The 23635-nt window shown below is 33.4% G+C and overlaps 1 protein-coding gene across 10 annotated transcripts in view; it reads right to left on the minus strand.

Moving 5' to 3' along the window:
- Window positions 1–23635, minus strand: part of LOC127706983 (farnesyl pyrophosphate synthase-like) — a 34751-nt gene extending 11116 nt beyond the window's left edge. The window contains exons 1-6 of one of the 10 annotated variants that reach the window (XM_052211736.1): window positions 23505–23625; window positions 16836–17022; window positions 16085–16285; window positions 14996–15130; window positions 11846–11926; window positions 2762–2884 (exon numbers count right to left, since the gene is read on the minus strand). In XM_052211736.1, the coding sequence (XP_052067696.1) occupies window positions 2762–2884; window positions 11846–11926; window positions 14996–15130; window positions 16085–16255 (510 nt within the window). In that variant the 5' untranslated portion in view covers window positions 16256–16285; window positions 16836–17022; window positions 23505–23625. Of the gene's footprint in view, window positions 1–2761; window positions 2885–11845; window positions 11927–14995; window positions 15131–16084; window positions 16319–16835; window positions 17023–20182; window positions 20314–23504 lie in introns of those variants that run through there. The other 9 variants (XM_052211737.1, XM_052211739.1, XM_052211733.1 and 6 more) reach the window with 9 other exon arrangements.

The raw sequence follows: 23635 nt of genomic DNA on the forward strand, positions 1-23635 counted from the left end.
TATTTCTGATTGGCAACCACTGTTCTACTTGTAATTGCCGCTTTAAAAACCTATTTTTAGTAAATAGCAAATATGGAGAAATGTTCTCTTTCAGACTACCTAGATCAAATTTGTTTTGCTATCTAAGCTATGATTTGTAGTGCCCATAAAATAAAGCATATGCATTGGTATGCAGCCCAAATATGATCCCCAAGGGTGACTGGGGAATAGAAATATGGTCACTACAGGTCTTCTTCCGACGGACAGTAAAACCCTTACCAAAGTGGGGCGTCCGTTTTGCTATGCAGGATGTATCAAGTAGGCAGCCACGTCCGGTCAGAATGGGGATGTTAAATCTAATGCATCCTGTAGAGAGAGTGCAATGCTCTCTGCACGTTAAGAACCCTTGCAACAACTCTTTGAGGGGTTCGTATGTCGCCTGTTGCAAGTCATTGTTTAAATAAAAAAAATCCACGGTTTTCTATTCACTGAAATTTGTGAAAATTACCGCGATTGGCGTTCTTAAGGACACCGCCTATTACTCGTAACCCGAATACTTCATGCCCTTCTAGTAATCAATCTATATTCTCAGAAAATAATGTTGTCATCATTGAGCAGGAGAATATGTCCACTTATATTACTCGAAGAATCGAAATTTGAATCAGGAAGTTTTGAATAAAGCAAAATTATCGGCAGTTACCGGTAACGGAAATGAACAAAGCCTGGAAATCGTAAAAATAAAAAATATCGTGGCGGGACGATTTCAGAGGGGCGGGCGGGGATGAAAATCTATCAATTAATTTTAATTGGCCTAATAAGCAAGTATGCAATAGTGAAAATGAGTATGACCCACTTTCGTGGAAAATATACGCTGGGAAAAACGAATGAAATGAATGCTAAAAATGTTACTGTAAATAATCGTGGCACAACAAAAATAACAAGTAAAACTGTGAGCTACTGCTCACTAATGATACCCACGCCGAAATATTTCAGTAAACAGGAAGTTGTTTAGTGATGAATCTGAAAACGAATCACACAGAGTAGCTGACTTATAAACCCTGAAACCAAATTTCAGAAATCCTTGTCAAGTAGTTCCTGAGAAAAATGTGACGAAAATTTTCAACTTGGCTATCATGTGTAAAATAGTACAAGTGTTCGGTAAACAGGAAGTTGTTGAGTGATGAATCTGAAAACGCATCACACATTGTAACTTACTTATATAAACCCTGAAACCAAATTTCAGAAATCCTTGTCAAGTAGTTCCTGAGAAAAATGCGGACGGAATGACTGACTGATTGACGGACTGACGGATGGAATGACGGTAGGACAGACAGAGGTAAAACAGTATACCCCACTTTTTTAAAGCGGGGGTATAATTAAGACTGTATTGTTATGAGATGGTTTCGAAGGGAGGATCTTATACAGAAAAGGTTCAATTAAATGATTCTGATCAAGAATGAATAACATACAACACCTTTAAAATTAATTTCAATACATCAGCATTGATTAGTTCTCATAGATTTTCTATAGTTTTGAAAAAAAGAGGGAGTTTCTCTGCTACAATCTCATTGAAGGGCTATAGCTTTTTCTTCAAGTTGAAAGACCATAGATGATCTATTTATCTCTATTTTCCTAGGCAACATCAATGACATTGTCTTTATGAAGTCATCATGTTCTCACTCTACTGGACTCAGAAATACCATTCTCAGTCGAGTAGCTTGGTATGGAAAATTATCACAACAAGTAAAACTGTGAGCTACTGCTCACTGATGATACCCCCAACGAAATATTTCGGTAAACAGGAAGATGTTGAGTGATGAATCTGAAAACGCATCATACGGTGTAACTTACTTATATAAATCCTGAAACCAAATTTCAGAAATCCTTGTCAAGTAGTTCCTGAGAAAAATGTTACAAAAATATTCATGGGACGGACTGACTGACTGATGGACGGACTGACCGATGGAATGACGGGAGGACAGACAGAGGTAAAACAGTATACCCCCACTTTTTTAAAGCGGGGGTATAATTAAGACTGTATTGTTATGAGATGGTTTCGAAGGGAGGATCTTATACAGAAAAGGTTCAATTAAATAATTCTGATCAAGAATGAATAACATACAACACCTTTAAAATTAATTTCAATACATCAGCATTGATCAGTTCCCATAGATTATCTATAGTTTATATATTAACCCTGAAACCAAATTTCAGAAATCCTTGTCAAGTAGTTCCTGAGAAAAATGTGACAAAAATTTTCAACTTGGCTATCATGTGTAAAATAATACAAGTGTTCAGTAAACAGGAAGTTGTTGAGTGATGAATCTGAAAACACATCACACGGTGTAACTTACTTATATAAACCCTGAAACCAAATTTCAGAAATCCTTGTCAAGTAGTTCCTGAGAAAAATGAGACGAAAATATTCATGGGACGGACTGACTGACTGACGGATGGACTGACAGAAGGACAGACAGAGGTAAAACAGTATACCCCCACTTTTTTAAATAAACAGGAAGTTGTTGAGTGATGAATCTGAAAATGCATCACACGGTGTAACTTACTTATATAAACCCTGAAACCAATTTTCAGAAATCCTTGTCAAGTAGTTCCTGAGATAAATGCGACGAAATATTCATGGGATGGACGGACTGACAGATGGACTGACGGATGGATGGACTGATGGAAGGACAGACAGAGGTAAAACAGTATACCCCCACTTTTTTAAAGCGGGGGTATAATAAAAAGCAAAATTTAAGAAAATATGGATAATAATGTTTACCTGATGAAAAAGTTCTACAAGATCAATATAGTATGGTTTCTTTCTGAAGTAATGTTTAAGTATCTCATAAACACATGCTTCTAAATATATAGCGTCATTAACAGCTATCAATCCAACATTGTTCTGAAAGTAGACAAATTATCTTAAAATTATTTCACACATATCCAACAAGGTAAGACTTCACATGTAGCATGTTTATCTATTGTCATAAAAATTCATAATATCAAATAAAATTAGCAGAGTTGGCTAACTAAGTCCTTATAATTGAATAAAGTAACATTCATTTGTACTGGAAAATTGTTTTAAAGTTAATTAAGCTCTAATTAAAAATTGTTTGCTAGCCCCTCTTTGTGATTAATGTAAGATAACTCTGGTTAATTTTCCCAACATTTTATCATAATGGGGAAATAATATAGTTCAATTTTCATATATATAGTCTTTTTCAAAAAAGTTCAAATACTTTAAGTAGGTTCCAATCATAATTTCTTACTTAAGCATTAGACATAAGTTTGAAGTTTCTGGAATAAAGTGGTGGTTATGGTGTTCTGTTTTTGTGTTTGTGCATAAGTGTATCTTGTGTGTGTTTGTGTTTAGGTGGTGGTGTTACACAGCATACATGTATTTGTCTTTAGGGAATCAAGTAATGCAGATAGATTAAGAGTTTGACAATATGTCTGCTTCATTTGAATTCTGACATAATTATATACATATATTAAAACAATAAATACTTTCACAAGTAGCAGGATCAATGCTGTTGGAGGTTAGATGATGCGGACAACAGCTTAAAACAGTGTATTCTTGACAACAGAATGATACATGTGTTACATGTATTCACCTGAATAATTTACTTCAAATTAAAAGTAGACAGAATACTATTTATATAATGTGTTACCATAATACGGCTATAAAAGTAAACCATTCCAGGATTAGTTTGAGGCAGATGATCTATATGGACTCTCACAGTAGATTGCCTCATCAAACCCAATAACTTAGGACGACCAGGGGTTTTCAACGACCTTGACTACCCATGAGGGTCTTGCACGGAAGATAATTAGAATCTTATTATGTGACTAAATAATATTTATAAAATTATGAAAGGTTCTTTATATTGGTATATAATAATTTTAAACGTTTCAAAACAAATAAATAAAGTTATAGATATACATAAATGTCTTTAATAAACCGATAATAAATAATTTTGTAATGATTTAAAATTAAATCAAATAACTATACGTAAAGATGAAATTATGAACCTGTTCAAGGGAGACAATAAACACATTGATTCGATCGACCTTTTGGAATTGAAACATAGTACAAAGGGATGTCACTCTTACATACAGATGACACAACAAACAAATTAATTAACACAACATTCGTGCTCCAGCTTCAATGAAAATTCTAAATTATCAATATAACCAACAGTTGTTAAGCTATAGGATAGTGGCTGCTAACGAATGCTAACCCACAGTAAAGTATATTTGTTTGAAATTTTTTTAAACGTACTCAGAAAAATGCACAAACTACTTTCATAGGTCGTAATTAACGTGTTTACAAATTAATATAGTATAGCCATTTAACATTATTTGCCTCTAACAGTATAAGACACAATACAGATTGTATGCTTTCACCAACTTACCCAAACTAGAGGCTTTCAAGAGCCTGTGTCGCTCACCTGTATTTACTGATGCTTTGGAAACCGTGTAAAATAAGGTTAAAATCATAATTAATAGTATTAGATATTAGATATTATAATGATATCTAAGATTATAATAAAAAACTTTTTTTTGTAAAACTACTAACTCGGGCAGCAACCCAACAACGGGTTGTCGGATTCGTCTGAAAATTTCAGGGCAGATAAATCTAAATCTGATGAACATTTTTGCCACCTGTCAGATTTGCTCTAAATGCTTTAGTTTCAGAGATATAAACCAAAAACTGCATTTTACCCCTATGTTCTATTTTTAACCAAGTCGGCCATGATGGTTAGAAGGCGGGGTCATCGGACAAATTTTTTAATACCCTAATAATGATTATGGCCAAGTATGGTTAAATTTGTCTCAGTAGTTTCAGAGAAGAAGATTTTTGTAAAAGATTACAAATATTTACAAAAAATTGTTAAAAATTGACTATTAAGGGCAATAACTCCTAAAGGGGTCGACTGACAATTTAGGTCATGACAACTTATTTGTAGATCTTACTTTGCTGAACATTATTGCTGTTTACAGTTTATCTCTATCTATAATAATATTCAAGATAATAACCAATAAAATGCTCCGCAGGGCGCAGCTTGATACGACCGCAGAGGTCGAACCCTGAACAGTTGGGGCAAGTATGGACACAACATTCAAGCTTGATACAGCTTTGCATTTGGATTGTGATTAAATATTTGACACAGCATAGGTTTCTGACACAGAATGAATGTGGTCTAAGAACTTAAAAATTTTAAATTGGACATTCACCTATTATGGTCTAATATCCAAAATCTAAATACATGGTTAGATTCAGCATATCAAAGAACCCCAAGAATTCAATTTTTGATGAAATCAAACAAAGTTTAATTTTGGACCCTTTTGACCTCAATGTGGACAAAGTTGATAATGGGGCCCAAAAATCAAAAATCTAAATACATGGTTAGATTCAGCATATCAAAGAACCCCATATATTCAATTTTTGTTGAAATCAAACAAAGTTTAATTTTGGACCCCGATTTGGACCAACTTGAAAACTGGGCCCATAATCAAAAATCTAAATACATGTTTAGATTCAGCATATCAAAGAACCCTAAGAATTCAATTTTTGTTAAAATCAAACTAAGTTTAATTTTGGACCCTTTGGACCTTAATGTAGACCAATTTGAAAACGGAACCAAAAATTAAGAATCTAAATACAAGGTTAGATTCGGCATATCAAAGAACCCCCAGTAATTCAATTTTTGATGAAATCAATTAAAGTTTAATTTTGGACTCTTTGGACCTCAATGTGGATCAATTTTTAATAAAATGCTTCGCTGGGGCGCAGCTTGATACGACCGCAGAGGTCGAACCCTGAACAGTTGGGGCAAGTATGGACACAAAATTCAAGCTTGATACAGCTATGACTTTGGATTGTCATTAAATATTTGACACAGCATAGGTTTCTGACACAGGATGAATGTGGTGTAAGAACTGGAAAAAATTTAATTTACCTATTATGGTGGAATATCCATAAACTAAATTGTTTGTTAATTTCAATATATCAAAGAATATGTAGAATTCAATGTTTGATGTAATGTAATAAAGTTGAAATTTGGACCGTTTTTGTTCAATGTGGACCAATTTGGTAACATGTATAAATAATCAAAAATCTGAATACATGGGAGCCCATTTAAATACATCATAAAGGTATTAAAATAGAAAGTGACATCATAGTCATGGCTAAAAATAAACAAAAATCCTTAATCAGCAACATTTAAAGTAATATCTAAAAATAAAATTCCTTTGTAACCATAAAAGCCCATTTAAATACATCATAAAGATATTAAAATAGAAAATGACATCATAGTCATGGCTAAACATAGCAAAAAACCCTTAATCAGCATCATTTAACAGTAATATCTAAAAATGGAAATTACATCATAAAGGTATTAAAATAGAAAATGACATCATAGTCATGGCTAAAAATAAACAAAATCCTTAATTAGCATCAGCAACATTTTATAGTAATATCTAAAAATAAAATTCCTTTGTAACCATAAAAGCCCATTTAAATACATCATAACAGATATTAAAATAGAAAATGACATCATAGTCATGGCTAAACATAGCAAAAACCTTAATCAGCATCATTTAACAGTAATATCTAAAAATAAAAATTTCTTTGCAACCATAAAAGTAAAATAGAAAATGACATCATAATCATAGCTAAAAATAAACAAAATTTTTTTTTATTGGCAAATTTTAAATGGAGTTTATTATACTAAAACAATAAATTTGCAACCATAAACATGATAAAACCCCATTTAAACACATCATAAAAGTATTAAATAATTCAACTACATCATAAGGCTATAAAAATAGAAAATGACTTCATAGTCAAGGCTAAAGGTAAACAAAAAACCTTCATCAGCAAAATTTTATATTGGCAAATTTCCAATGAAGTTTATTACACTAAAATTGTTGGCAAATTTCCAATGCATTTATTAACAATAAAGTTATTGGCAAATTTCCAATTTACATAATTTAAAAGCAGTGTAGATGAGATATTTAAATGAGTTTGAATTACCAACCTTACACTGCTTTTAAATAATGTTCTTTACTCAATTATTTGTCTATTAAAATGGAAACCCTTGTTTTTTAACCTTTTTTCCCCTTATTCCTTAAACATTAGAGCCATAACCCCCCCCCCCCCCCCCCCCCAAAGCCAATTATTACTTTCCAATGTAACCTAAATTTCCAATATACATAATTTTAAATTTCCATTCCTCATGATATATAACCGTATCATTATTATTTTCTTTCATATATAAATCTGAAACAACCATCTTTAAATGGAAAATTTTAAAGAAAAAAAAAGGAAAAAAAAATCCTACCTCCCACACATTTTTTCAACCCCCTTTTGATTCATCATCCCCCACCTCAATCACAACCTTCAATTTGTGGTATGGTACATTGCAATACAATTTCACAGAGATCCATACACTTGAACACAAGTTTTTGTTGCAAACTAAAAAAATCCTTATTTTTGACCAATATTTGGCCCCTTATTCATAAATGTTTGAGCAATTAACCCCAAAACTCAATTCCTACTTTCTCTTCGTGATAAAAAATAACTAACTTAAAATGTAAATTTTAAACAAAAAAAAAAGGAAAAAAAAAAATTACCCCTTTTTTGACCCCCGCCCCCCTTATGATTCATCACTCCCACCCCCCTTTCCCCCCAAACCAAGCTCAATAACAGCCTAGCCTTTGTGGTATGGTACCTTGTAATACAATTTTAGAGAGATCCATGCACTTGAACACAAGTTATTGTCTAGAAACTAAAAAATGCTTATTTTAAACCCCTTTTTAGGCCCCTTATTACTGAACGTTTTGGGCAATTACCACAACACTCAATTCCAGCTTTCCCTTTGTGAAATGGAACCTTGTAGTAAAATTTCAGAAAGATCCATACACTTACACACAAGTTATTGTCATGAAACTAGAAAAATGCTTGTTTTTTGCCCCCTTTTGGCCCCTTATTCCTAAAATTTTGAGGCAATTAACCCCAAAATCAATCCCAGCATTGACCCTTTGTGATATGGAATCTTGTGGTACAATGTCAAAGAGATCCATATGCTAACACACAAGTTATGTCTGGAAGTTACAAAAATGCTTATTTTTGGCCCCTTTTTGGCCCCTAATTCCTTAACTGTTGGTACCATAACCCCCAAAATCAATCCCCACCTTCCTATTGTGGTATTGAACCTTATGGTAAAATTTCATAGAGATCCATTCACTTAAACTAAAGTTAGAGTGCGAAAACCATTGTGTATTCGGACGACGACGCCGGACGACGACGACGACGACGACGACGACGCAAACGTCATACCAATATACGACCTCAAAATTTTTTTGCGGTCGTATAAAAACTGCAAAATTTCCTTAAAATTACCAATTCAGGGGCAGCAACCCAACAACAGGTTGTCAGATTTGTCTGAAAATGTCAGGGCAGATAGATCTTGACCTGATAATCAGTTTTACCCCATGTCAGATTTACTCTAAATGCTTTGGTTTCAGAGATATAAGCCAAAATCTACATTTTACCTCTATGTTCTATTTTTAGCCATGGCGGCCATCTTGGTTGGTTGGCGGGGTCATCGGACACATTTTATAAACTAGATACCCTAAATTTGGCCCAGTGGTTTCAGAGGAGAAGATTTTTGTAAAAAGCTAACAATGACGGACGATGACGACGGACGACGGACGCCAAGTGATGAGAAAAGCTCACTTGGCCCTTCGGGCCAGGTGAGCTAAAAAAGGTTTTTATTAAAGCCTGAACATTGTGACATTGTTTTTTTTTTTTATCCGTGTCGGTTTTTAATATTATCACAACTTCCTGTTAAGATTTGCCTTATACCCATATCTCGATATCGTCAGGTAAATATGCTAGATAATGTGACAATCTGACATATTCACTTAATTAGTCCAAAAGATATAGTATAGGTGCTTCAATACTCTTTTGTTATTCTAACACCATTTCTATCTTTTTCACCTGATGCACATGATGCATTTGTCTTTAAACATATTTCCTTCTAAAAATATGTTGATCAGGACAGTCAGAATTTAGGTTAAATTATGTCCCTGATCAATTGTAAATATTTTTCCTCATCCATTCATCAAACTGTTGGCTCTATTATAAAACTGGCAATCCTACCTCAAGTTATATGTTAATTTCACAAATTTCTTATAAAATTAAAAGTTTGCACCTTCACTGTAATACCTGAAGTATACAGGTATGCTGTTTTTAATAGTTTCAATTGAGTTTCAATTACTTCCTTAATTGATAGAAACTTTACATTTGTAGATGTCCGCATTTTTCAAAATGGTGGAAATGTCCAGATGTGTAATGTAACATATTATATTATTATATATTACGGATTACAAATGTGTCGAGTTTTGTGATTGGATAACAACACAGAGATGTCAGTATATATTCGGGAAACTGCTGGGGTATATACGACGTTTTTTACCCTAATTGGAACCTCAATAACGTCATCATAACAAGTGTTACTATGTAACGTCGTCTTAGGCTATACAGATCACAGAGGCTCACAGAGGGAAAATATAGACGTGTATCCATCAATAATACGTTTTTAATTTAAAACCATGCGATTTACACATCAAATACTTAATTAATGTTCTAAAGTGTTACTACAAATTATTGCATACACGATAGAATTATTTTCACATCAGTTTACAAATCCTTCACGTATGCGGAAAATATATATACTGCATGGTGAATGTTAAACAAATAACTGGTACTGGAAAAACATTAAGGCAAGGGTAATCCTTAATATATGAGTAATTCAGGTTTCAGACAGGGTATATAATGTGACATTCCCGGCTAAGAGTTTATATCCCCTTCTCCTTCGGCTCAGGGAATACAAACTCTAAGCCGGGAATGTCACATTATATACCCTGTCTGAGACCTATATAACATATAATATCATGATTTTTTTTTTGTCATTATTTACTTGGTGAAGGTTCTGGTTTATTGCATCATGTGTTGACAATGTAGGTGGTTATTCCATTGTTTTACATTCTGTACATAAGGAACCAACCACTCATTTTTTAGTATGTGTTGTTGGGGAAAGGAGCACATGTCTTTTTAAGATGATTGTATTTAAATATAATATAGAAACTAAAGAAGGCCAGTGACTGAAATGTCTAAAATACTTTAATTACTACAACAATATTTTTATCGATATTTGACGTAGTGAAGAAATACATTGCACCAAGGCTTCCAAAACGGTCATATATGCCGGACATTTGTATAATGTCCGGTAAAAGTCCGGCTGGGCAAAGCATGAAACGGTCATCTACTTTTTAGTTTTCAAGGCTTGAAGAGACGGTCATTTTAACATAATTCGCGATCTTTTTGACCCAACGTTTTGCCTTTAACAGCCACACATTTCCGGTCATAAAAGTGACATGATCATTAAGTACAATGTACTATCAAAACAACCCCTACTTTAATACCTTCTCATTTTAATCAAGGCTAATTAGTTGTCAAACAGCTGAAATTTACCTGTTCAGGTGACAGGTAAACTATTTTGAACCGGACATTGATCGGTCTATTCAAAGTTATTTTCTTACATTTCAGCGGTTTGCATCTAATTAATTTAGTTTAAAGATTTAAATTATTAGAAATACGTTTACAAATATGATTTGATGAAAAAATTAAAAAGGTGAAAATGAAAAATCGTCATAACCACGTTGTCTCTGTCTCTGTTTGAACAAGTACACGTGTGCGCATGTGCACAGATATGAAATTTAATTATGCATCCTAATTTCTTCAAAAAATGCTTAAATTGTCATTGATACCTTTATCTCACGTTTCTATATTTATCACTCAAATTATTCAATTACCCTATGGTAAAAACAAATTATTTAAATGCCCAAAAAGGCGCAAGCCAGGGCCAACCGTGCGAGGGCTGTATAGCCAGTCAAGATCATTAAAAACTCCCATCATCATCATCTCACGTTTATTTCAATTATTTTCGTGAAGAAATAACGTAGAAAGAGCTACTTCCACTCATTCACGCTTTGCAAACGTACACGGAATTTACGTATCCGTCTCTGGTCCATGTTTTACCATTGTCAAGATAACATCCGGTATAAAAACGAAAGTAAAGTTTTTGACAACGTTATTTTGCACAAATAAAGAGTCTAATGCAGATATAAGTACACTGATGTTGCACACTTCAAATGATGCACTGCCAATTTATCAGTTTACGTCAGAAACTTCGAATTTGAATCAAAGAAAGTTAAATATCGTTTTTTTTAATGTCAATCATTGGGATGGCCAACTCGGCAACTGATTACCATAATTGCCTTTTATTTATTTAGTCTTAAGGGATTAAAATCGGGATAATATATGAATTGTCCGGCTGGCTAAAAATAGTTTTGGAAGCCCTGCATTGCACATTATTAAATGTCAGCACTTATCGACTTTTAACCCGTCAATCTGTAGAGACAGACTAATACTGATGTAGAGACAGACTATTACTGATAAAGCAGTGTATGGTATAAATGGAACTATTTTGGGACAGGGTTTGTAAAAATTTGTTTCTAAACTCATTATAGTCATGATAGTTACTTTTATGCTACAATAGGCTGTACTAATCTCATTTCAAATATCCGTTTTTCAAGACCTTAACACAGATATGTATACTACCACTTTGTCATATCTTTTTTTATCGTTTACTACATGTACCCGGTAAGAACTTTTTAAAAGCATATAATTTCATACTTTAAAATTATTATTAAAGAACATTTCACTGTGTATATAATTTACATTTTTATTTCTAGCTTAACATATTCTGATGAAAAATTCAACCAGTTTTACCTGTTTATACCAGCATGGCTTTCCTCTTCTAGTTATAGATTTATCCATGATGTCATCAGCAACCAAGAAAAATGCCTGTAGCTGAAACAATTTCATAGAAATATATATATAAACTCATCACAGATACCAGGCTAAAAGTTTTGTCGCCAGACACCTGTTTGGTCTACAAAAGATTCATTACTGACATTCCAATCAAAAAAGATTACAAAGGCCAAATAAAGTACTAAGTTGAAGAGCATTTTCAAGACTCAAAATTCTGAAAGGTTTGCCAAATGCAGCTTAGGTCATCTCCGTCATATAATCATGAATTCATCTTCATCCTACAAGTTCTTCTAGTTTAACTGTAACTTTGAGATCGTTTTCATATCAATATAAAATAAAAACAAGAAATGATTGTAACAGGATGCTGTTACGAAGTCTCCCAAACGAAGCTCCCATAATTCGTAATTCCCAGTGTCGCCCGGCATTGGACAAAGTCCAGTGAAAATTGGTTTGGTCCAGTAAAGTTAATGCATTAGTGATGCCTGGGGACTAACCCTGTATATCATTCAAATCATCTTGGCATGACAAACCAGAATATATATGGTTTAGGGGTGGGGATCTCGACCACTTACAAGATATTAGAACTTTTTTAAATAGCAGGGGGTGGGGTGACCCCTGGGGACTAACCCTGTATATCATTCAAACCATCTTGGTATGACAAACCAGAATATATATGGTTTAGGGGTGGGGATCTTGACCACTTACAAGATATTAGAACTTTCTTAAATAGCAGGGGGTGGGGTGACCCCTGGGGACTAAGCCTGTATATCATTCAAACCATCTTGGTATGACAAACCAGAATATATATGGTTTAGGGGTGGGGATCTTGACCACTTACAAGATATTAGAACTTTCTTAAATAGAAGGGGCTGGGGGTGACCCCTGGGGACTAACCCTGTATTTCATTTCTTGTGCTTTATCATGACAAACCAGAATATATATGGTTTAGGGGTGGGGATCTTGACCATTTACAAGATATTAGAACTTTCTCAAATGGCAGGGGGTCGGGATGACCCCTGGGGACTAACCCTGTATATCATTCAAACCATCTTAGCATGACAAACCAGAATATATATGGTTTAGGGGTGGGGATCTCGACCATTTACAAGATATTAGAACTTTCTCAAATGGCAGGGGGTCGGGATGACCCCTGGGGACTAACCCTGTATTTCATTTGATGTGCTTTATCATGACAAACCAGAATATATATGGTTTAGGGGTGGGGATCTCGACCATTTACAAGATATTAGAACTTTCTCAAATGGCAGGGGGTCGGGATGACCCCTGGGGACTAACCCTGTATATCATTCAAACCATCTTAGCATGACAAACCAGAATATATATGGTTTAGGGGTGGGGATCTCGACCATTTACAAGATATTAGAACTTTCTCAAATGGCAGGGGGTCGGGATGACCCCTGGGGACTAACCCTGTATTTCATTTGATGTGCTTTATCATGACAAACCAGAATATATATGGTTTAGGGGTGGGGATCTCGACCATTTACAAGATATTAGAACTTTCTTAAATGGCATTGGGTGGGGGTGACCCCTGGGGACTAACACTGCATTTCATTTCATGTGCTTTATCATGACAAACCAGAATATATATGGTTTAGGGGTGGGGATCTCGACCATTTACAAGATATTAGAACTTTCTCAAATGGCAGGGGGTCGGGATGACCCCTGGGGACTAACCCTGTATATTATTCAAACCATCTTAGCATGACAAACCAGAATATATATGGTTTACGGGTGGGGATCTCGACCATTTTCAAGATATTAGAACTTTCTCAAATGGCAGGGGGTCGGGATGACCCCTGGGGACTAACCCTGTATATCATTCAAACCATCTTAGCATGACAAACCAGAATATATATGGTTTAGGGGTGGGGATCTTGACCACTTACAAGGTATTAGAACTTTCTTAAATGGCAGGGGGTGGGGATGACCCCTGGGGACTAACCCTGTATTTCATTTAATGGGTTTTATCATTTAGAACATTTTCAATTAAAAAGATTGTGTCTATCACAAACGGTTTTCAATTTATAATCATTTGAAAATTAAAAAAAATAAAATCCCATAGGGTTCTATAGTAAAACCCTCTTTTCTTTTTGCCCCTCAAAGTACCCCTTTATAAACCCCATTGCACAAACAAAACCCTGATTGCACCACTAGACATGTTAGTCTAACATATTGTGAAACCCTAAGTTAATCTGACAAGCAGTTTTGGAGAACGGGTGCGGACAAGTTCAAATTTAAAAGCGGCGGAAGAGGAAGAGGAAGAGGAAGAAGAATAATAATAATAATAAGAACTGAGCAAAAACAATAAGTCTTCCCAAACTTCGTTTGGGAGACTTAATAAATGTTATGTAATTTATTCTTGATCAACTTTGTAAGTACAGTCAAACCTGTATTAAGCAGTCACTCATGGGAAGTATCAAAAGTGGTCGCTCAAGAGAGGTGACCTTTTAAATGAGGTTCCAAATATTCCGACTTGGACATCTCACGTGGCCGGGATCAGGGCAAATTGAGTGAGTGTTTTTGATCTGTAGAGTTATCGTTTGTGCGACCAGGCAAATACAAAATGGCGGTTCCCAAAGCTCTAAATTTTAAGAGAACATTCGAAATAGTTAATATTTATTGAGTGATAAGTTGATGCTAAAGTTTTCAATAGAAACTGAAAGGAGTAGAACATGAGAAATTCACAAATTCATCTCCTATTGCACAATCATGGGTGCAAACAATTGTCAATTGATCTCAATATTGAACACATATTTTTGGTAATGATCTTATTTTGGTTGTTAAAAACATGAAAATGACTGATGTTAAAAGTTCGTGCGAAATTGGGTGACCGCTGACTTCGTTAGACAGATGACTGCTGAAAAGATTTTAATTATATATAGAAAACGTTTGGGAGGGTCTGAAAGTGACCTTTAGAGGCAGGTGACTGCTGAAACAATGTGATCGTTAAAGCAGGTTTGACTGTATAAATATTATAATTTGGTCTTTCCTTCTCATCAGATGCCATAAATAATAAAAAGAATTCTAAAGATTTCTACTTTGACCTACAAACATACATCTTATCAACAGTGTAATAGTAATTACCCATTCTATACACCATCCTAGAATTCTAGCTAGTTTTATGTCCTCATTGGAAACGTCTTCTACCAGAAGTTTGTATGTTGTTACTACTGAGATTCCACGATTTTTCTTACCAAATGGTACATTGTATTCAGAGACCTACAAAAAATCAAAGTTCATGTAAATTAAGATTGAGACATACAATTGTTAACTAAAAGACCATTTGGCAAACAGGAATTATGTACACCTTACAATAAAATGTCAAAATTGTTGACAGGGATATAATATGATAATTATACAATATCAGTTTTTTATCGACATTTTTGTTGATGTAAAAATGGTCTTTTTTGTGTGTTTTTTCTTCAATCTTCCATCTGAATGTAATATATTTATGTGTTTACAGTACCCTTGTAGTCTGTCTATTTGAATGATATCAGTTGAAAGAATTTTTGAGGAGATTCTGTTTATTGTTTTGATTTTGATTGTTGACTGCTTGTTTATAAAGTAAATGTACTATGATTTAACCTTTCCTTTGAGTACAAAGAGAAAATTAAAGCACAGTGTTTTGTTCATGCCTCCATCTTTCTTATTTGTATTCAATGTCATTGGAGTAGATATATAAGAAGAAAATATGCTATACATTTATAACATGATCAACAGATGAAAAGTAACAAACAATAACAATAGTTATGCATAGTTTTTAAGCATTAATAAAGTCCTTTTGCTAGAAAACTTACTGTTTCAAACACTGTTAAATATTTTAGCTTAAGCACTGTCTATATTACATTGACAATTATTTTGCTAATTTAATGTAATTGTTTACATTATAATTACATCTAAATTCACAAATGTTATTGATTACATTAGATTACTTTTCTTTAAAGTATCTCATTTTGACAATGTAATCATGTACTGATTACATGTGATTCCATTACAAAATGTAATCGATTACAGCTGATTATGATTACCCTATGCCTGCTTACAAAATAAGGTCTACAACAATAGACAGCTCTCTATACTATATATGGCAGCCCTAAATCACCCTGATTTTCATGATTTTACATGCAGGACATGTTCATGATGAGTCATATTATTAAATATTTTATACTGTACCTCTGTAAACCAATTTAAAGCATCAGTAATTTCTTTACTGTCTGACCATTTCTGATGCAAGATATTTACAAGTTCAGGAAAGAGATCATCAAACTGTTCCAGTTCACTAGGTTCTATTCTTGGAATTTTCTTTGGAATTTCTGATGTCTCATCATGTCCATTTAAAGCCATTATTACATGTATCTTTGTGGTGATGTTAATCTGTGATGAAGCAAAACTTACTTTATTTCCCAGCTGGAAGTTATAAAATATTCACATGAAATTATACAAGTATGTTGGGTTTTTTTTTCTATTCAGTTTTTAACAAATTGCCCTTCAGGCACGAGACCATGATAATTTACGTGTTCGAAAGAGAAAACCACTTGTCCAAATTTTGTTCTTGCTAAAGAAATTTTAAACTGCCGTTTATGAAATAAAATCAGGTAAATGCAATTAAAAAAGGAATGAAATGTAGCAGATTGTCGAAAGTGTAGAACCACACCAGTTCACCAGTGACCTTAAAGCAAACTGCCGTATACGGTTTTTAGACGAATCTGTCATGTGACTTCCATCACCACGTGACCAAAATGTATGCATCGTCACTTCCAACACATGTTGAGCAAACGGGTGAAAAAGTTTGATTTTATACTGCACAAAATATTTGGGTATAAGTTTGATTTTATACTGCACAAAATATTTGGGTAATTAAAATCTACCGTAATAAGATGGTCACCCTCCCTCAGTCGTACGGGAATCAAGATTACGTACTTACGGAACATAAATTATTTCTACACTACCCTACAGACTGATGATAATGAAAGTGCTGGAAACTTTTAATAGAGCAAGGATACAGGCGTGCCTTCTATCTGGTAAATGACGCCATAAAGGCTTGCGAAATTGACGATCTTTTCCAGTGAAAGACATGATTCCAGAAATGATGTAAACCATCTAATGTCTTGCTGAAAATATAATACTAAATACATTACACCTTATCGCTATTTGGAAATCTGTCCTGCTTGACCCGAGAATATACACCTTGTCGCTATTTGTCCGCCATTACTGAACATCATAAAAGTTCCCGTAAAATTTTGACGTCATAATAGAAAATATCTGACGCCACAATGGAAAAGTGATTGTTGTACGACGTCAAAAGTTCAAGCGGGACAGATTCTCGGGTCGAGCGGGACATATTACCAAATATCGATAAGGCGGTACCTCAAATCACCGAATAACACCGTTATTAGCCAAATAACACTTGTAAACACCGAATAACACTTGAAATTTTAATATTAGCACATATTGGTGACATTTAAAGATTGATTATTAAATAATATTGTATTATAAGTGTATTTTATAACTTAAAAATGATTTATAGAAAGCAGGTAAGTTCATAAAGATCGCATTAAATATTAGTGTGTACATCCAACATGGCGACCAAGGAAAACACAATGGGAAGAATAAAAGAATGATTGCATATGCATACAAAGGGAAAAGCTATGAAAATAAAATATTAAATAATGTACTGTATATACAGAGTATTGTCCAATAATTGTTTTTCAGTAAGGTTTCGAAAAGTTAACAAGTACATCAAAGCCATGCAAAAACTCCAATCACCAATTAGTTTTCTTAACGATTTACTCAAAATTGAATGAAACGTAATTAAGAATTTTCACATATTTAATTTAAATTTAATCAAAAAATTAATTATACTTGATTGTTTTATAATAAAAACAAAGCAGCTGAATGGATGATTCGTATGTGTGTATTTTCTCAAAAAGAAATTAAAGATTTTCATTGGCAAATATTAATGTTTTTACAAGTCACTAAAATTTGGTATAAAAACATGTGAAGACATATGTGCTGTCTTCCATTTTTAAAATGGCTTTATATCCTTGTGTTCAATGTGATGAAGAATGTGTTGATTGCACAATTCAGTGCAGTAGTTGTGATCGTTGGTTCACAGTGCTTGTGTCCCAATGAATGATTCAATGTTATCGGCCTGGTCAGATGTGTCTCTAAAGTTCCAATGTAAGGACTGCTGCTTTACAGACAACAAGTACGACATGGCCAAGAAAAAATAGTATTCTTAGTATTGACGTTTAATTATTTTTTTATTGCTATGTTCATCCATTTTAATACATAATTCAGGAATAAAAGTAAAGGAAAAATAAAATTAAAATTCATAGTATAGAAGTTTAATTTTTTTTTATTGCTATGTTCATCCATTTGAATACATTAAATTAAGTTTAATAATGAAATATTTTTTGCCAATTAGATAATTTAATTGTGATAATGCCAAGTTCCCAATTATCAAAATATTTATTACCTTACAATTCTATCATATTGTTAATTAGATTGTTGTTTACTGATACGTGCCCATTACATAATTAATTATTAAATGATAAGGAAATTATATTACGGTATGGACACTCTGCATTAAACAGGCTTGTGACTGTCTTGGTATACCAAGGCTGCATTACCAAAACCAATAATAATAATTAAGAAAAAAGAACACAAATAAATATTTACAACTATATACAATATATGTACTTCCTAACTATATCTTCTGTAAAAGTGTAATAAGCTTTATTGTTTCACAAAGAATTTTGATTATTTAGAATAATAAAAATTTTCTTCAGAAAATAAAAATAAAAAAAAAAATTATTTATAAACTTATTTGATATGAGTTTTTTTCTGTTTAATAAAATACTTTTTTTTTGCAAAATTCAAAAGACATTAGATCATGTTAAAAAATTTTTCTTCTTCTTGAACAAAATTCATTTCACGTGGAGTCAATGAGAAAATATTTCAGTTCATTTGCTCACTTTGTTAATCAACCAACTGACCGACTTCCTCAAAGCTACTAAGAAGGCACGGTAGCCTTCTTCAGTGAAATGTATCCCGTCGCGAGCTTCTTATTCCGTCCGATAAACATTAGTTGGCTTGAAATAATGTACAAAATGATGTCCGAGTACCAAAATGTTCAGCATATTTAAGGTAAAATATGAATAACAGAGTTAAAAAATATTTTCTTGCAAATATGAAGCATAGGTGCAGTTAATTTGTATTGTGTTTAATGCATTTTTCTTTTACTGTTCCCCATTGCTGTTTTATAGACTGGATAAATAATGCATGTATAGTATTGTTGCGCATGTTTTCAGGTACAACTGGAAGAAAATATTTTTTAACAATAAGTTCTAAATAAATTGTTTTCGCGGACTATGACGGATAAGCCCGTGCCTTGTGCAGGATATCTGAGTAGTTTTAATTTTTCACAATAAAATTCTAAATAAATTGTTTTCGCGGACTATAACAGATAAGCCTGTGCCTTGTGCAGGATATCTTAGTAGTTTTAAAAGGGCTTGGTTACTCTCCATTTTTAAATTAAAAAATATAATATTAATTTTTTAATAACTATAAAAACAAAATTTATTATTGTAAACAGTTAAATATTCCATATTTTTTTAAAAGGGGAGGCGCCCACCCTCACATTGTTCATTGCCTTGATGTGGCATGAGGGCTCCACTTTGGTGGTCTAAAATGAACACGTTGAGGGATTGTATGCAATCATTCTTTTATTCTTCCCATTGTGTTTTCCTTGGTCACCATGTTGGATGTACACACTAATATTTAATGCGATCTTTATGAACTTACCTGCTTTCTATAAATCATTTTTAAGTTATAAAATACACTTATAATACAATATTATTTAATTGTCAATGTTAAAATGTCACCAATATGTGCTAATATTAAAATTTCAAGTGTTATTCGGTGATTACAAGTGTTATTTGGCTAATAACGGTGTTATTTGGTGATTCGTGTTACCCTCGATAAGGTGTATCTGTCCCATTTGAACTTTTGACGTCATACAACAATCACTTTTCCATTGTGGCATCAGATATTTCTATTATGACGTCAAAATTTTACGGGAACTTTTGTGATGTCCAGTAATGGCTAATGCCGGACAAATAGCGATAAGGTGTGACAAGCACTTTGTCTGAAAACACGCTTCCGGTGGTTTTCACTCTGCCCGCGACTCACTGGGAGTCTGAGGCGGCCCCCAAAACCCCTGCCGAAAATTCTGCTGCCTATCATTAACTGCTTGGGTACGCCACTGACCTTTTTTGTATACAGTTAGGAATTCATGGTACTCATGCCTTCCAACTGTTCAAAACCGAAAAACTGACTCTTGTTAGCTCTGCGAGTCACCCATAAATAAACGCATCGTGTACAGGGAACGAGAATATAAATACAAGACTAAAATTAACCCAGATTATGATTGGTTTATTCTGCTTCAAAAAATACACAGAGCGGGTTTTTCCTGAGAAGAAGTTTAACTCGTCCCTCCAAACTTTCGTCCTTATCAGAAACCAGTGTTGGTCGTTGGATAACGCGATACGTGTATTTACAGTAAATTCCCTGGAACGACTTAAAAGCACTTTTTGCTTATTTCTGAATCCTATTTGTGAATGTGAATATATTTTGTAATTCGTATAATCAAAGGACGTATATTAGATGTATGTTAGTTATACGTCCTTGCTTTAGGTAATTGTTAAGATAAGATCGGGAAAAATCTCTTTCAGACATTATGAAAGAACGTTGTTTTTTACTTGATAAAATTTCATATTCATAAGATCTTGAACTGTGTGCGAACGTTTTTAGTTTCAAGGTTTGAGTTTTTATGTCTTTTATGGACGACAGATAGATTTCAAACTTTTATGAAATAACCAATGTAGTATTATGTTATATTAGCGATAATGTAATTATTAGAGTTTTAAATATTTGCAAGTATCTTACGGAAGCGTATTAGCGCCACACAATTTTTTTTTTATAATTTTCTTCCTATCTTTGCGTTATAACGCAAACCTTTGCGATATTTAACGCAAACCTTTGCAAAATAACGCAAACCTTTGCGTTATAACGCAAACATATTGATTTCAATTATTCATTAAGTTTTGTATATATGTCCGTCTGTCATTAAGTGATTTAGTTAAGAAAAGAACCATAAATACAAGGCCAAATCATTATAATGAATATGCATAGGAATAAGGGATCAGAAAAGTATATAATATAACAAAACTGTCAAGTCAAATAGACAATATGATCTTTCTGCTGTAAAATGAATTATTAAGAAAGAATCATTTTTTTTTAATTTTCATGTAAGAAATCATTTTTTTTTTAAATCTCAGAATATGATAAAGATTCTTTGATAAAAAGTCATGAAATTTTCATTTCAATCTAGTGAGGTCATTTTAATATGCTTGGGTAGCAATTTTAATGGAGAGAACATAATTTTATAAATAAAACATCTTCATTTTATACATTTATTGCAAAAGGGTACATGTAACTTGTTTGAATTTAACCATTCAACCTTACACAATCCTCAAACGAGAGCTTACTTTGGAAGTATATTTGTATTCGGCTGTAGCTATATTAGCAGGGTTGATTTTTTATTTTCTTCGGTATAACTTCGATTTACTCAATGTTCTTTGTAATATATATACATGAAGTATCATGTATATCATTTTTGGAGCCCTTTATAGCTTGCTGTTCGGTGTGAGCCAATAGTCCGTGTTGAAGACCGTACTTTGACATATAATGGTTTACTTGTACAAATTGTGACTTAGATGGAGAATTTTCTCATTGGCACTTATGCCACATTTTCTTATATCTATCATCCTGCTCATTATTAGCCAATGATATGTTCTAAATATTCAAGCATTTTACTTTGCAATGAGTACATAGGGGATAAATTTTATTATATGCAGCCTCCTCCATTAATAACAGCTGCTTCCTTTAAATGTTTGCGTTATCAAAAGCAAAGGTTTGCGTTATTTCGCAAAGGTTTGCGTTATATCGCAAATGTTTGCGTTATAACGCAAAGGTTTGCGTTATTTCGCAAAGGTTTGCGTTTTATCGCAAATGTTTGCGTTATAACGCAAACATTTGCGTTAAACGCAAACCTTGGCAAAATAACGCAAACCTTTTGCGATATAACGCAAACCTTTGCGAAATAACGCGAGTTTTTTTCTGTTTAATAAAATACTTTTTTTTTGCAAAATTCAAAAGACATTAGATCATGTTAAAAAATTTTTCTTCTTCTTGAACAAAATTCATTTCACGTGGAGTCAATGAGAAAATATTTCAGTTCATTTGCTCACTTTGTTAATCAACCAACTGACCGACTTCCTCAAAGCTACTAAGAAGGCACGGTAGCCTTCTTCAGTGAAATGTATCCCGTCGCGAGCTTCGTATTCCGTCCGATAAACATTAGTTGGCTTGAAATAATGTACAAAATGATGTCCGAGTACCAAAATGTTCAGCATATTTAAGGTAAAATATGAATAACAGAGTTAAAAAATATTTTCTTGCAAATATGAAGCATAGGTGCAGTTAATTTGTATTGTGTTTAATGCATTTTTCTTTTACTGTTCCCCATTGCTGTTTTATAGACTGGATAAATAATGCATGTATAGTATTGTTGCGCATGTTTTCAGGTACAACTGGAAGAAAATATTTTTTAACAATAAGTTCTAAATAAATTGTTTTCGCGGACTATGACGGATAAGCCCGTGTCTTGTGCAGGATATCTGAGTAGTTTTAATTTTTCACAATAAAATTCTAAATAAATTGTTTTCGCGGACTATAACAGATAAGCCTGTGCCTTGTGCAGGATATCTTAGTAGTTTTAAAAGGGCTTGGTTACTCTCCATTTTTAAATTAAAAAATATAATATTAAAAAAAACAAAAATTATTATTGTAAACAGTTAAATATTCCATATTTTTTTAAAAGGGGAGGCGCCCACCCTCACATTGTTCATTGCCTTGATGTGGCATGAGGGCTCCACTTTGGTGGTCTAAAATGAACACGTTGAGGGATTGTATGCAATCATTCTTTTATTCTTCCCATTGTGTTTTCCTTGGTCGCCATGTTGGATGTACACACTAATATTTAATGCGATCTTTATGAACTTACCTGCTTTCTATAAATCATTTTTAAGTTATAAAATACACTTATAATACAATATTATTTAATTGTCAATGTTAAAATGTCACCAATATGTGCTAATATTAAAATTTCAAGTGTTATTCGGTGATTACAAGTGTTATTTGGCTAATAACGGTGTTATTTGGTGATTCGTGTTACCCTCGATAAAGTTTATCTGTCCCATTTGAACTTTTGACGTCATACAACAATCACTTTTCCATTGTGGCATCAGATATTTCTATTATGACGTCAAAATTTTACGGGAACTTTTGTGATGTCCAGTAATGGCTAATGCCGGACAAATAGCGATAAGGTGTGACAAGCACTTTGTCTGAAAACACGCTTCCGGTGGTTTTCACTCTGCCCGCGACTCACTGGGAGTCTGAGGCGGCCCCCAAAACCCCTGCCGAAAATTCTGCTGCCTATCATTAACTGCTTGGGTACGCCACTGACCTTTTTTGTATACAGTTAGGAATTCATGGTACTCATGCCTTCCAACTGTTCAAAACCGAAAAACTGACTCTTGTTAGCTCTGCGAGTCACCCATAAATAAACGCATCGTGTACAGGGAACGAGAATATAAA

This window comes from Mytilus californianus, unplaced genomic scaffold, assembly GCF_021869535.1.
Source record: "Mytilus californianus isolate M0D057914Y unplaced genomic scaffold, xbMytCali1.0.p SCAF_6, whole genome shotgun sequence".
Lineage (NCBI taxonomy): Eukaryota > Metazoa > Mollusca > Bivalvia > Mytilida > Mytilidae > Mytilus > Mytilus californianus.